Below are 14684 nucleotides of genomic sequence, written 5' to 3'. Positions count from 1 at the left end.
AAAATTTGTTCAATTTCGCTTTTATAGACCAAATTCGACCACTTAATATTAATGTAATAGGTAGACGTGAATTAGACCGGTTAGCCATGACAGTATGTCAACCTCGTTGCACCTATATACTTGAATCCGCCTCCATGTAAATTAGAGTAATTTATAAAATTATCTTACAGTAAAAATGAAGAAACTTTGACGGGAAGGCATTTCCTGGTGGTTTCCTACGCTTGAACCAGAAATGACATTTGAATTTTGGACCATCTTACTTGGTTAATTGATTAAGCCGCTTGAATTATAAGGGATGAAAACGTAGTGTCAACGTGTCCGTGTAATCAAATTAAAGCACCGCACGGGCTTGGTAGGTTAATTGATTAAACCCACTGGAAATGATAAGGAAATGTAGCGTCATTTGACCAGCGTTACGTCAATGTGGTCACGTTATAAAACCCGGTTGCACCTAAGATCTTCTCCTGGGTTGACAACCGAGCTAAACCGGTGAGCCCAAAGATCCAAAAGTATTTGATTTAATAAGTAATTGGTATACTTATTATTACGCAAAGTGTAACATTTCTGCGTAGCGAACAACCATTATATATACAACACAATGTCAGCAATCCCAAAGACTGAAGATGAGCACATTCATATGTACACAAGTCATCCGCAGCCCCATCATAACCCACGATGTTCATCAGCTATGGCTTCTGAAAAGCAAGAGCTTTTAGGCATACAACGAAACAGCTTTCCCAGGACATATACCTACAACTGACCTCTCTCAGATTTTTCCAAGGGAAAACATGGCCAGCAATCTACAGAGGTTTTGCCCCAGTGTCAGGCGCTGCGTTCAACTTGAGAACAGAAGTTGCCAGATCTCTGGACAGTATAAAATTTCCTCCAAGATCTGTTCTGCTGTACTCTGCTATACCAGTACCCATCACAATTTTGCACCGTCTCCATGTCTTGGCCATTAAGTCAACACCATAATAAACTAAATGGTCCGAAATGCTGTTCCCACTCACTGACCTGCAAAAGCGTCCCAAGAACTTGTATCATATTTTTGGGATCAGGTTATTCTTTTCAACTTCATTATTTTATTATTATTCTAACAATAGAAGACTGCACCAGCGAGCTGCTATGTGTCGAAACATGATGAAAGAATGGAATCAAAGAGACAACTCTCAATGATATCACAACGAAGACTTGGATTACCTGCTGCACGTTGGGTCCTCGCCTGATTCATCACAGATTTTCTCAACTTCATAAACAAGACTTCCAACTTCAAGGTTATAAAGCCACACCTAGAATCAGAATAAGGCTTTCAATGGTCTGAAGAGAAAGAAACTCCCAAAAAAATGTCATAAATATACGAAATTATGATCCAAGTGCCGTGTGCAAGTGTATATCAAGGAGTCGTGTTCAATAATATTCATCCACCTATTCAAAATATGACCAGAAATTGTAATTTGGATATCATCTGACAATATTCTCATGACTTACAAATATTTCACATAATCTTAAGCTATTCAGAAATAATTGGCATTATATAAAGAGCATAAAAATTGAAACCCTAGCCACAAACAGATATTTTACAAAAAACTACTTAATCAGTTTATTTTTTTATTGATCTTAAAGGCTTTGAACTGAATGTGTAACTAATCCACCTCTGTGGGCTAGAAAAACATAAAATACTGAAAATTTGCCACAGATAGATTTGCTAGAAGAAACTACTTAATCGGTTTATTTTTCTAATAGATCTTATAGTTTCAAAGTCAAGGCATAAGTAATCCAGCAATGTCAGCTAAGAGAATACCTCTCGTGGAAAGTGGTGGTATGTCTTCTGAGGAAAATAAGTATAGTATGGAGGTAAATGAGGCACCATATCATGTGCATTTGTTACTCGTATACTGTTTGGTACAAGTGTACTATAGTATGATGCAAAAGCTGCATTACCAATACGAGGTTGTCCAAATGTCATAACTTGAACATTTTTCTCTTTCTGATTGACCTGGGAATTAAAAAAAAAAAACCATTCAATGTTACCGGTTTGAAGAACATGCTTCCAGAATAGACTACAATTTCAGCAAGCAGTGAATGCAATTAAACTATTCAAACACCCCTCTGGAATAAGTTCAACATTTATACCATTCAAGAAATGTTGTTGGCATACTAACATATCTTGATCAGTTAAAATGAAAGGGGAAAAAAAAAAAAAAAAAAAAACCAATCAAAGCTCAATTGGCAATAACCAAGTTATAAAACACATGAGTCAGGCTCTGACAGGTATACTGACGACCGAAAACAAGATGAACGGTAGTGAAAGAAAAACTCAAACATATCTTGCAAAATGGAGACTGGCTTAATTATGATTACCCTTAGATCAAGAGCACAAAATGAAGCCATTGCCCCTCCCATTGAATGTCCTGTAACTATGATGCCAATATCTCCATAATATTCCCTGGCTATTTCCACAGCATTTAGAATTCCAGGGCGTATGGTTGTGTTGTGGTAAGCACTATAAAACCCGTGGTGCACCTAAAACAGAAAAAGAATGAGAACTGATACTTTACATTCCAGCAAGTAACAAAGTAGAGAAACTTTACTGCAATACCATTGCATCAGGCATGCCAGGGTAATCTAGATCAAGTTGTTGCCAAAATAAGTCTTCAATCCAATTCTGTATGCTGTACACATAAAGCAAATCCACAAATAAGTCTTCAATCCAATTCTGTATGCCCATAGAGATACATATAGTGTATTTAAAGGAAAAGCAAACAAACGTAGATATAATTTTCCATTACATTCTGAATCCACATCCTTATTCATTGTATGTTTCAATTTTCTCTTCACCTATGTCATAGTTTGGGCTCAATAACTAATTCAGCAGAAACTTTAATTGAGAATGATAAATACTCTAGCACCGCACCTGTGTTCCTGAGTCCCTCTAAATGCAATTATAATAGCATTGGGATCTTGTGCCACTCCAACAAAAGCCTGGAAAAAGTAATGACTATGTCATACAGAGGCAGCAAAGAAATAACTTTAACACAAAAAACCAGGCTGAACTATGAAATTGCACCTGTAAGCAATGCTGGACATCAACAATAATCTCTATCATTTCAAACCCCTGTTCCATTGAAATGAGGAATAAGGGCAACGATTTTCAAGCATAAGAATTTCAAATTAATCAGATACGCCTCAGTACCTTAATCAAATCATTACAGCATGAGCATGTCCAAGTAAACAGCTCTGACAAATCTGACAAATAAACCTACAAGAGCAGAAATTGATTTCAATTGTTACGGACCTTATAGCAGGTACATACTCTAATAATTCAAATCTTGACATATAATCCAGAAAATCTCCATTTGGTTTCCTCATTGTTTAGAAAGATTCAATACTTCCCATAAACCAACCTTTTTCTATGTCACAATTACAACATACCATGACTGACAAGTGACAACGCTTATGGTAAAGATTTGCAAGGGAAATGGTGAGGCTAAATGTTTCTGTAACATAAATTTTTACAAACCAAATCCCCATAAATGGTGACACAAGCAAAAATCTGATGAAACTTACTGTAGAAGCATATCGCACTAGTATAGTGGCAAGCGTATGATTGTATATGGGGCCATGATCGTTGTGCTTAATTTTCAGTTCTGCATTTGTAAGAAGAAATTACTCCCCGTTAAAATGGGTCCGAGAAGTTCAAAATAACTAAATTCTGCTTCCAACTATTTTGATCTATAATTCTGCACACCCCAAAAACAAAAACGAAACAAAAATACACAAAGAATCTGATGTACACCACCAGTTTATAATGGTACAGTTCCCATCACATATTATCTTCTCCTAAGTAAATATAGAACCTCTTTAGTCCCTAACAGACTGATACCAAACCATCCTTTAGTAATCTATGAGAAGGTAAAACCAACAAGCACCACATTGTTGCAAAGGCATTCATAGACAGTTTGCAAATTATTTTCTAAATAGCACTTCTATTCATAAGTGCTTTTATTGAAAGTGCTTCTATTAAATGGATTTCATAAATCACCACTCCAGGAAGCACTTTCACTTTCAAAACTGCGAAGCACTTTTAACTTTCTCTACCAAACCTTGTCATAAGGGCTTTTGGTTTGCTTAGCTATTCTAAAAGCACTTCCAAACTAGAATAATGACTCTAATGACCCATTGAATCCCCTGAACTAATTCTTCTCCAACCATCAAATTCCCTTCAAACCCAATTTACAATTTCGATATACACAACGAAAAAGCCTCTAATCAACCGCCATGAACATAAACATGTTTAATAAAACATAAAAGATAAAACTTTTGATGCAAAAATTGAAAATTTACCTCTCCCAGCAGAGAAAACAAACATCCACGTTAATATTACCAATACCAGCCATCTTCTTTTCTCCATGGCCTGATAATTTCACAGCAAATAAAAACAAATTAGGGCACAATTCAGCAATTATTACTTTCAAACAATCAGAAAATTAGAGAAACCGACCACCGCCACGACGTCCCACTCCACTCACCCCACCCAGCAGCGGCTTCGGAGCTCCGAAGACTATCGAATTTAGGTGGATTTTGCGACCGTGCAACCGTGGTATGATCGCGACGCACCGTTTCGAAGATCTTGCTGTGGTGGTTGGCAACGCGGTAAGATTGTAGAGGGAGACCGAGGAAAAGCAGTTGACGAGGCAAATGAGAAAACTAGTTAGTTCGTTTTGTGTAGACTTCCGAAATTATCCTTTATCTATCTGTTCCTTAGCCGTTGATCTTGTCTCTAAGTGTTTTTGAGGGCCACGATTGGAGGGTAATTACGATACATTGCCGGTGTTTGAAGCGTGTGGAATTGCACGTGCTGATGTGTATTTTAATTTCGTATAGGATTCGGTTTGGATCACATGAATTTTCCCCCTTGCTAATTTTTTTCAACAACCTTGCTAATCATTATATTTTTTTTATTTGTTGACCAATTTTATCATGTCAACATATCTTTTGATCGTATGTGAACTTATTTTGTTCTTCGATATAATTGATATTTTATTTTAAATTATTTAAAAGTACATAGATGAAGTTTTGAACGAGAGAAAACACACTTGCTCTAAGTAATGTATTTATGTTTGCGCCTCTATATGTAAATCAATTAGAAGCAAACTACGTCAAAAATAAGTCTAGGTTTGTATTAGCCTTACGATTCTTAACTTCCCAATATTGAAAAACATCTCTTTAATTCGAATCCTCGTTTTATTAAATAAGGAAAAAGTTAAGTCAAGATTTTGATAAATGAAACTCAATTGTATCTCAATCAAATTGAGAAAGTATAGTGGTACTATTTTATTAAAGGAATAAATTTTGTATGGATACTTTGGAGTATGGAGAAAGGGAATTTTGTGAAATGTCAAATGAATTTTTTTTCAATTTGTCATATGAACTCAAATTTTAAGCGATCTGTCATGTCAACTTTCTAAAATCTTTAATTTTGTATCTTATCTTAACTCCGTTAAGCTTTCTATCTAGCACAAAAAGGGGTTGAGCTGTGATGATTTGATGGTTTCCTATTCAAAAAAGGGGAAAGATATACACACTTTTTTATGTGTTTCAAATTGAAGATGGCTAAAAATATGGAAATTGTTATTGACATTTTAAAAATCTTATTTTACACTCCAAACTTTTTATAATTAGAAAAAAAAACACTTGTAATGAGTGTATATTGAAATTTCTAGAGTGCTAATAACAGTTCCCAAAAATATAGTCATTAAGGACCATCCAATCTATGGTAAAGTTGGATGAAATTTTTCATGTTGCCCTTGTTTGTGACAATGAGATTTTGATTCTTCTGCTTGTGGACTAATACTTTTTTATTATCATTGCAATGAAATAAAAGAGATTGCCATGATTGACTACGACCTTTTTATGGACATCATGGACCACGTTGAATTCTCAAATCTTTCAATTAACTACAACTCCACTTTAGTAAGTCAAATGTACATTTTTGGTAGTTCATCGTAAATATTTAATTAGTCAAAATTTAAGGGTTTAGAATAAAGGAAAACTAATGTAAAGTTCAAAAAACTTCCCTTTTAATGAAAAGCCATTTTTAAAGGTATAGTTAATAGTATCAATGAAATGTATAAATATGGTTTTTCGTTAAAAGTGAACATTACTGTGAGTGTTTTGTTAAATCTCCCTTAGAATAAAGAGAAGTCAAGAATTTATGAAAATGAAATCTGAAAGAACTTTGAACATAAGTCATGTGCGAGGCACATTATTTATTTTATATGAAAAACTTAACGGAGTTAGAGTGATTAAATATTTTTGGGAACTGTTATTTTGTGCGAGACACATTATTTATTTTAGATGACAAATTAATGATTTTAGAAAATTAATATGACAAATCGCTTAAACTTAAGTTCATATGACAAATTGAAAAATGATGTATAAGTTAATTCGATATTACAAAATAAAAATCTCATTAAAAAAAGAGAGTTTCTCTCAATACTCTGGCATTCCAGAATTCTACAAGGTGACCATTCATGATTCCTTAACATATATCACGAGGAAGCTGTAACATAAAATAAAGTTGATCGACGACCGTCGACTGCTGTTGTAACTTGTAAATGTAACAATGGAAGGTATGGATGCACGTTTGACTCACAACGCGATACAACTTTTAGGTGTTGGTGTGAATGGGCAAATTTTCTTATGGTACCCCAGTTGGGAAATGCTTCGGGGCACCACTTTGCTAACTAATTACAGATGCACCTCCACTTCGATTGATCGATCCCAAACCGGCTGATGAGGGAAAGGAAATAAAGCCGATAGAATTTCGATGCTCAAGGTGTAGGCTGTGCGTTCAGTGTTGGTTTTATAACTTTTTATTTCATCATTCCCTCTTTTTGTTGTATCTTCTAATTAGGATTGGTTTTCTTTCTCCGTTTCTACTTAGTTTTCTATGGTCGTCTCTTTTAACCAACTTAATGGAGTTGGTTTAGTGGAAAACGAGTAACAATTTGGAACTCCAATCCAGGTTTCAATCCTTACGAATGCATTTTTTTAGGATTACGAACTCTGTTTTGGTGTATCGTTTGCCTCAAGGACAAAAATATGATATCTCCTGATGTGGTACTGGAACTGCATAGAAAGAACATTGGTTTATTATCTATGAGTGATGGAATACCTCCTATGTTTTTAACTTTAAAAAAAAAAAAACCATATATAAATCATATATATTGTTTTCATACGAAGAATAAGACATAACTTAGAATTTGTATATTTTGTTAACTTGGTCTTGAAGTAATTACGCACTAAGTAAACTCAATAATTTGAGTCAACAAATCATTACCTCCTAATATAGAATAACGTTTCTAATAAGAAGAATAAACTCGAAATTTCGAGTTAACAGATCGTGGCTTCCTAACATTAAAAAAACATCGAGCCCTTAGACCCAAAAGGGCATTCAAACCCAAAAAAAAAAAAAAAAAAAAAAAAAAAGTTTGAGGCGATGACCCGGGAACCCGACCTATGAGGTACAGGACCAACGACCCAATTACACAGCAGCGGGAAATCACACTTTTCAATTGGCGGGAAATTCTGATGTTTCCCACCAACGCTTTTCTAAACCGCACATCTCAGTTTCCAAATCGGACGGCTGTAAACACATCTATTTAATAACCTCCTCCGCCCCGAAGCACACCACTCTCGCAAAATTTTCAAAGGTTTCAACTTTTCATTATTTTTCGCCCAGGGGCTTCAAAAATCCAAAATTTAGAGCCGGCCCCTCTCTCTCTTCTCTTTTTATCTCTCACTCTTCTCCTCTTTCATCACGAAACCCTCGATCTGAGAAATTAACAACCGCCATGGCGAGAGCTTCGAAGCCGCAGGTTTCGTCCGACGAAGCCCTATCCAACGGCTCCAATTCGTCCGACGAAGAGCCGATCAACGACCAGGAGGAGGACGAGGTCGATGAGGAGGAGCTCGAAGCCGTTGCTCGCCCCGCTGACTCCGACGACGACGAGGTCGCCGCCGACGAGAACTCCCCTGGCTCCGACGATGACGTGCCGGTCGATGAGAACGACGATGATGGTTTGGATGAAGAAGAGGTATAACATTTATGATTTTGCCATCGCGGTAGTGTCTACGGTGGTGCTTTGTTCGTTCTTTTCACTGGATCTGAGTTGTGAGGTGTTACTGCTTGAATGTGCTTGGGTTGTTGCAAATTGAAAGTTGGGAATTTGTTGAGCTAGGGTTTTGGCGGTCTAGGGATCGGTTACTTTTCCTCCTTTTTTGGGATAGAAGAATGATAACTTCTCAAAATTATTTATCTTTTGGTGGATAATAGTTCTCAATTGCATATTGTACTTGGGTTTGAGCCTTTAAGGTTTGCTGGTTTAAGTGCCAAAGCATTTCGGCACACCTTTTCTGACCAAAGGTTCTGTTTTTCCTGCAGGATGATGAAGCTAATTTGAGTAATGCTGAAATTGGAAAACGTGAGAAGGCGAGGCTCAGAGACATGCAAAATATGAAGAGACAAAAGGTTCAGGAAATATTGGATGCACAAAATGCAGCCATTGAGGCTGACATGGTGAGTGCATTGGAAAGGTTAATACAGTGCTGCGTTTGTACTTGTTATTGGATATATAGTCCTTTTTATAAGGTAGCTGATTTTATTTTGGTGTTGGTTTAATTGCAGAACAATAAGGGGAAGGGACGGTTGAAGTATCTTCTGCAGCAAACAGAGTTATTTGCCCATTTTGCTAAAGGTGACCCATCTGCATCTCAGAAGAAAGTGAAGGGAAAGTAAGTTCAATAATCATTGAAGAGTCTTGCGTATTCAATCTATACTATCATGTCATTGATTATTGTGTTCGGAAATTTATTTGCCTTGAAGAGATAAATAATTGAATTTTTGAGCTCGAATTTCTTTTGTTTAAAAAAGTAGGATGAATGCCTTTAATTGGTTATGATTATTGCATGAGTGAAGTAAGATTTTAAAAGTTCTTACGGGTGCTTACTTGTTTAATTACAAATTTAGAGGTCGCCATGCTTCCAAAATAACTGAAGAGGAAGAGGATGAAGAATGCCTTAAGGAGGAAGAAGATGGTTTGGCTGGGGCTGGAACCACACGGCTTTTGACACAACCTTCTTGTGAGAGATTTTTCTTAAATCTAGTTGATTTTCTCTAGCTTTCAGAAGGCTGTATTCAAATGACGTACTTCACAGTTTTAAGTTTAAGACTTGATTTTCCTTTTCCCTTTTGTTCAGGTATTCAGGGGAAGATGAGGGATTACCAACTGGCTGGATTGAACTGGCTCATTCGACTCTATGAAAATGGTATAAATGGAATCCTTGCAGATGAAATGGTAAGCACCAATTTGCGGCTAATGGGGTTAAATCTTTCCTTTCTTCCATGTATTGAATTGTGTATTTACTTTGTGTGAGCTGTCTTAATGATGAATATGTTTTGTTCTCTTCCATCAGGGGCTTGGTAAAACATTGCAAACCATCTCCTTATTGGGATACCTGCATGAGTTTAGAGGAATAACTGGTCCTCATATGGTAGTTGCTCCAAAGTCGACTCTTGGAAACTGGATGAATGAGATTCGGCGTTTCTGCCCCATCTTGCGTGCTGTGAAGTTTCTTGGTAATCCTGATGAAAGAGTAAGTCATTCTTGTGTGATTTGTATGGGCGAGTTATTTATGTTCTGGATACTGTGTTCAAGATTTCATTACTTTCTATATCTTGCAGAAGCATATACGTGAGGACCTGCTGGTTGCCGGGAATTTTGATGTATGTGTTACAAGTTTTGAAATGGCCATCAAAGAGAAGACCTGCTTACGCCGTTTTAGCTGGCGTTATATAATAATTGATGAAGCTCATCGTATCAAGAATGAGAATTCACTGCTTTCAAAAACAATGAGGCTGTATAATACTAACTTCCGCCTCCTAATTACGGGTACACCACTTCAGGTATGAATTCTGATCTTTCTTTGATTTTTGGGACATGCTACATGCTGGATTAATTTTGATTGATGATGTTTTATTTATGCTTATCTAGCATGACACTTGAAAGTTTACAATCTTTTCTGCCTGGATGTAATTTTTGGAGGGTAACCTGTGTTAAATTTAATTTTAAAGTAGCAAGAATATTCCTTTTAAGCATGCTTGATTTTTTTTTTTTTCTGCGGTTTACTTGCAGAATAATCTTCACGAACTATGGTCTCTGCTTAACTTTCTCCTGCCAGAGATATTTAGTTCTGCTGAAACTTTTGATGAATGGTTTCAAATATCTGGTGAGAACGACCAGCAAGAGGTTGTTCAACAGCTTCACAAGGTAGGCCTAACGGCATCTCAACGGTTGAGTACAGTATTTGGTCCTCCTGCTTTATGATTGTAATATCTCACCTTGATTTATTCTTCTTTAAGGTCCTCCGGCCATTTCTTCTTAGAAGGTTGAAGTCAGATGTTGAGAAAGGTTTGCCTCCGAAAAAAGAAACAATACTCAAAGTAGGTATGTCACAAATGCAGAAACAGTACTACAGGGCTTTATTACAGAAAGATCTTGAAGTTGTTAATGCTGGTGGAGAACGTAAGCGCCTTCTGAACATAGCAATGCAGCTTCGTAAGTGCTGTAATCATCCTTATCTTTTTCAAGGTGCTGAGCCTGGGCCTCCTTATACGACTGGAGACCATCTCATCACAAATGCTGGTAAGCTTGACATTTTAAAATTCATTGACCTTCATTGATGCATATTGTTTGTTTGATCATCAAACTCATCCTTGTTAAATTTTCAATTGTAGGTAAAATGGTTCTTTTGGATAAGTTGCTTCCAAAGTTAAAGGAGCGTGATTCTAGGGTCCTAATATTTTCACAGGTTAGTTCTGTTCTGTAAAATCATTATACTTTCATGTTGAGTGTAAGCAAATACATTGCAAGTTGCAATGCATGCCCAGAGATGTATCTCAATTGTGTTATATGGTCCTTGGTTTAAATGTCAGATGACTAGGCTGCTAGATATCCTTGAAGATTATTTAATGTTACGGGGTTACCTGTATTGTCGGATTGATGGCAATACTGGCGGAGAAGATCGTGATGCTTCTATTGATGCCTTCAACAAGCCTGGAAGTGAGAAATTTGTATTTTTGCTATCGACCAGAGCTGGAGGACTTGGTATTAATCTTGCCACTGCAGATGTTGTCATCCTTTATGATAGTGATTGGTGAGCATCTTTATCATTTTCTTTGTACTGATAGTCATTGTTGTTCTGTCTGCATGTCTATGCCTCAGCTGTTTGATATGCTTTAACATGTGATGTGTTGTAGGAACCCTCAAGTTGATTTGCAAGCACAAGATCGTGCTCACAGGATTGGTCAAAAGAAAGAAGTTCAAGTGTTCCGGTTCTGCACTGAGGTATGAATGTGTTCTGATCTGAAACATTTCAAACTATGTAATGTTAGTATATGGGTAGTTCCTCACAGTGAATCGTTTACATTTGAAACAGTATACTATTGAAGAAAAAGTTATTGAGAGGGCTTATAAAAAGCTTGCTCTTGATGCTTTGGTGATTCAACAAGGGCGCTTAGCAGAGCAAAAAAGTAAGCAACGCAATTTTTTCTAAGATCTTTAAAATAAGCATATACACAAATTTATTCCCTTTAATTCTGTTCTTCTTGTATGCAGCTGTTAATAAAGATGAGTTACTTCAAATGGTGAGGTTTGGTGCTGAAATGGTCTTCAGTTCCAAGGATAGCACCATTACAGATGAGGACATAGATAGGATTATTGCTAAAGGAGAAGAGACAACTGCTGAGCTTGATGCAAAGATGAAAAAATTTACTGAAGATGCTATCAAATTTAAGATGGATGATAGTATGTTTGTCAATTTATTGTTGTTGTCCTTTATCCATTTGATTATATTTTTGTTATTGCAATCGATGTTAAAATGGAAATTGCAATTTTCTAATGTTGGTGCTGTTTCTGCAGCTGCTGAATTGTATGACTTTGATGATGAAAAGGTTGGCATTATTCTTTTAATTTTCTTTTTCTGTCAAGTTTTTATGGTTATGGTATATTTCATTTGGCTTACCTTCATCTTTGTGATTTATAACTCATTTTATGTGTATCTTTTTACCTGATGAAGGATGACAAGCTTGATTTCAAGAAAATTGTTAGCGATAACTGGATTGAACCACCAAAAAGAGAGCGGAAGCGCAAGTACGGATTTTACCTGTCTGCCTCTTTACTTTGCATTTACTTGCTCCTAGTTTCTAATTCTGAATTTTTGTGCTTTCGTTATTAGTTACTCAGAGTCTGAATACTTTAAGCAAACAATGCGCCAAGGTGCTCCAGCAAAACCGAAAGAGCCTCGAATTCCACGCATGCCTCAATTGTAAGTGCCTCCGTATCCTAGCTGTTGACTGATTCTCATCCGTGTTGTGTTCTTTGACCTTTTAAAATGTTCAATAATATTTATGGTCTATTCTGCCTTTTTGTCTCTAGACATGATTTCCAATTTTTCAACACACAAAGGTTGAATGAGCTGTATGAAAAGGAAGTACGGTTCCTCATGGTATGTACAAGTGAACTCTTATTTTCATCTCTATTTATGGCTTGAGATGTATGCCTTTGCACCCTATTTATCTATCTTAATTCTATTGAAAAATTCACAGCAAACTCATCAGAAGAATCAGTTGAAAGATACAATAGAGGTGGAGGAACCAGAAGGTATTTATTGTTTTTCATATGAATCGAGTCCATGTGCTTTTGTGTTTTCTGCTATTCCATCTGCTAACTGCATGTACAAATGTTTAGAAGTTGGAGATCCCTTGACTGCTGAGGAGGTGGAAGAAAAGGAAAGCCTGTTAGAAGAGGCAAGTATAATATATGCTGCAAATGAGGTTCTCGTCAAGGTTTTCTTTATTGAGCTTTTTAATTGGTCAATTTCAGGGTTTCTCTACTTGGAGTAGAAGAGATTTTAATACCTTCATTAGGGGCTGTGAGAAGTATGGCCGTAATGATATAAAAAGCATTGCTGCCGAGATGGAAGGGAAAACAGAGGAGGAAGTTGAAAGATACGCAAAGGTTTTTAAAGAAAGATACAAGGAGTTAAATGGTAAGTGGTATCCAACAGTTGTGTGTTGTAGGGTTAGGTAGACAATGTCGTTGGTTAAGGTCCGAGGTTCTATTTGGAAATGTTGAAAGGCAGGATTTGGAATTGGTATCCTTAATTTAAACACACTATCTACATGCAACATGAATTGGTTTTAAATCTAAATAATCCGACCAAAAAACATGATTTTATTCCCGGTCGTCCAGGTATGAATTTCATATCATTCGACTGGCAAATCAGAAAAAAACCATACTTTGTAATTGAGCTGACTTGGGACGCTTATGTTTATATATGTACATTATACATACAATGTCCTTTGGTTTTGTTTAGCGAGCTGTTAAGATTTTGGAACCTTAGATTCCAAATTGTTGACTCTATTGGTGCTTTCAGATTATGATAGGATCATTAAGAACATTGAAAGAGGTGAGGCTAGAATTTCCCGCAAAGATGAGATCATGAAAGCCATTGGGAAGAAGTTGGATCGTTACAAGAATCCATGGCTGGAATTGAAAATCCAGTATGGTCAAAACAAGGGGAAGTTGTACAATGAAGAATGCGATCGTTTCATGGTACAGTTTGAGACTATAGCTTCTGTTCTATACAAACTTCTGATTTTTGATGTTTAATCTCTAGTGGTTTTTCGTGTCTATTATACTACAGATATGCATGGTTCACAAACTTGGGTATGGGAATTGGGACGAATTGAAGGCAGAATTCCGCACATCACCCTTGTTTCGTTTTGATTGGTTTGTGAAGTCTCGCACAACTCAGGAACTCGCTAGGAGGTGTGATACATTAATTAGATTGGTTGAGAAAGAGAACCAAGAATACGATGAGAGGGAGAGACAGGCCCGCAAAGAGAAGAAGCTTGCTAAGGTTTGAAGGCACCAAATGCACACATTTGTTCTGTGCTTTATTTTTTGTTTTTCGTTCCTGGTCTAGTGCCAAGCTTGTTCTAAAGCAAATGTCCCAAATTAGCGAATGCGTTATCATGTATCATGTTTTGTTTCAGAGCATGACACCATCAAAGCGGGCCTTGGGTAGACAGCCAACTGAGAGCCCAAATTCTGGAAAGAAGAGGAAGCAATTAACCATGGATGATTATGTCAGCTCGGTATGTTTCTTTTGTCGAGTTGCAGAATTTGTCCTTTTAAATGTTGGCTGATGGCTTGAATAATTGAAATTACTAATTTTTGCAGGGAAAGAGGAGGAAATGATCAAACATTAAGATCCTGGATGTTCTTGGGTGCTGAGACATCCAGATATTTCAGCATCGAAAAGCATGGAGCGTTAGAGTTTAGGCTTTTAGTTTCATTTTCACCCGATGTTTTTGGGATCACGGTCAGGCTTCAACATAACCTGTGGTCTTGGTAGCGCCCGTGATCTTATTGCGTAAGGGTTGGCTGAATTATAAAGATGTATAAACAAGTAGACTAGTTCTGATTTACACAATGTTTTGAACACCATGGATGTCATTCAATGAGATGTATCTTTGGTTAATTCTTTCCGTCTGCACTTGCAGTAAATATTTCTTTTCCAGAGGGCAGGAAGCTTGATTTATACTATTATCGTGTGAC

General features: G+C 36.6%; 2 protein-coding genes across 3 annotated transcripts; one reads left to right on the top strand and one right to left on the bottom strand.

Moving 5' to 3' along the window:
• Nucleotides 1–512: 512 nt before the first annotated feature.
• On the bottom strand, nt 513–4688 carry LOC103943622 (lipase). Of its 2 annotated transcripts, none has more exons than XM_009353948.3 (11): nt 4530–4688; nt 4345–4414; nt 3568–3647; nt 3194–3259; nt 3068–3115; nt 2915–2982; nt 2600–2672; nt 2362–2523; nt 1802–1996; nt 1201–1289; nt 513–1014 (listed from the first exon to the last, which is right to left on the bottom strand). In XM_009353948.3, exons 2-11 carry the CDS (start codon nt 4409–4411, stop codon nt 801–803), a joined length of 1062 nt encoding a protein of 353 aa, XP_009352223.2. In that variant the 5' UTR covers nt 4412–4414; nt 4530–4688; the 3' UTR covers nt 513–800. The 2 variants fall into 2 exon arrangements, with proteins under 2 accessions (XP_009352223.2, XP_009352222.2); XM_009353947.3 differs by having other exon boundaries at nt 4502–4679.
• Nucleotides 4689–7728: 3040 nt separating this feature from the next.
• LOC103943625 (ISWI chromatin-remodeling complex ATPase CHR11) lies at nt 7729–14607 on the top strand. The gene is made up of 25 exons (XM_009353950.3): nt 7729–8099; nt 8447–8581; nt 8690–8796; nt 9032–9144; nt 9262–9359; nt 9478–9657; nt 9746–9967; nt 10197–10331; nt 10424–10706; nt 10799–10872; nt 10997–11217; nt 11321–11408; nt 11500–11593; nt 11679–11867; nt 11982–12013; nt 12139–12212; nt 12298–12387; nt 12498–12567; nt 12668–12722; nt 12810–12868; nt 12945–13110; nt 13498–13676; nt 13768–13983; nt 14120–14221; nt 14307–14607. The coding sequence occupies exons 1-25, from the start codon at nt 7857–7859 to the stop codon at nt 14322–14324; spliced, it is 3243 nt and encodes a 1080-aa protein (XP_009352225.2). The 5' UTR covers nt 7729–7856; the 3' UTR covers nt 14325–14607.
• Nucleotides 14608–14684: the final 77 nt, after the last annotated feature.

The sequence above is a fragment of a genome, unplaced genomic scaffold (assembly GCF_019419815.1).
Source record: "Pyrus x bretschneideri cultivar Hongxiangsu unplaced genomic scaffold, Pyrus_bretschneideri_v1 Contig6, whole genome shotgun sequence".
Taxonomy (NCBI): Eukaryota; Viridiplantae; Streptophyta; class Magnoliopsida; order Rosales; family Rosaceae; genus Pyrus; species Pyrus x bretschneideri.
This window is presented reverse-complemented; position numbering and strand designations above follow the sequence as displayed.

Excerpts from the sequence above, each read along its gene's own strand:
- LOC103943622 (XM_009353948.3), bottom strand. The coding sequence starts at position 4,411 with ATGGAGAAAAGAAGATGGCTGGTATTGGTAATATTAACGTGGATGTTT. Across the intron at positions 2,983-3,067 it reads ATGTCCAGCATTGCTTACAG|GCTTTTGTTGGAGTGGCACA; the intron begins GTGCAATTTCAT and ends TACTTTTTCCAG. Across the intron at positions 2,524-2,599 it reads CTGGCATGCCTGATGCAATG|GTGCACCACGGGTTTTATAG; the intron begins GTATTGCAGTAA and ends TTTCTGTTTTAG.
- LOC103943625 (XM_009353950.3), top strand. The coding sequence starts at position 7,857 with ATGGCGAGAGCTTCGAAGCCGCAGGTTTCGTCCGACGAAGCCCTATCC. Across the intron at positions 9,658-9,745 it reads TTGGTAATCCTGATGAAAGA|AAGCATATACGTGAGGACCT; the intron begins GTAAGTCATTCT and ends TATATCTTGCAG. Across the intron at positions 13,984-14,119 it reads AAGAGAAGAAGCTTGCTAAG|AGCATGACACCATCAAAGCG; the intron begins GTTTGAAGGCAC and ends GTTTTGTTTCAG.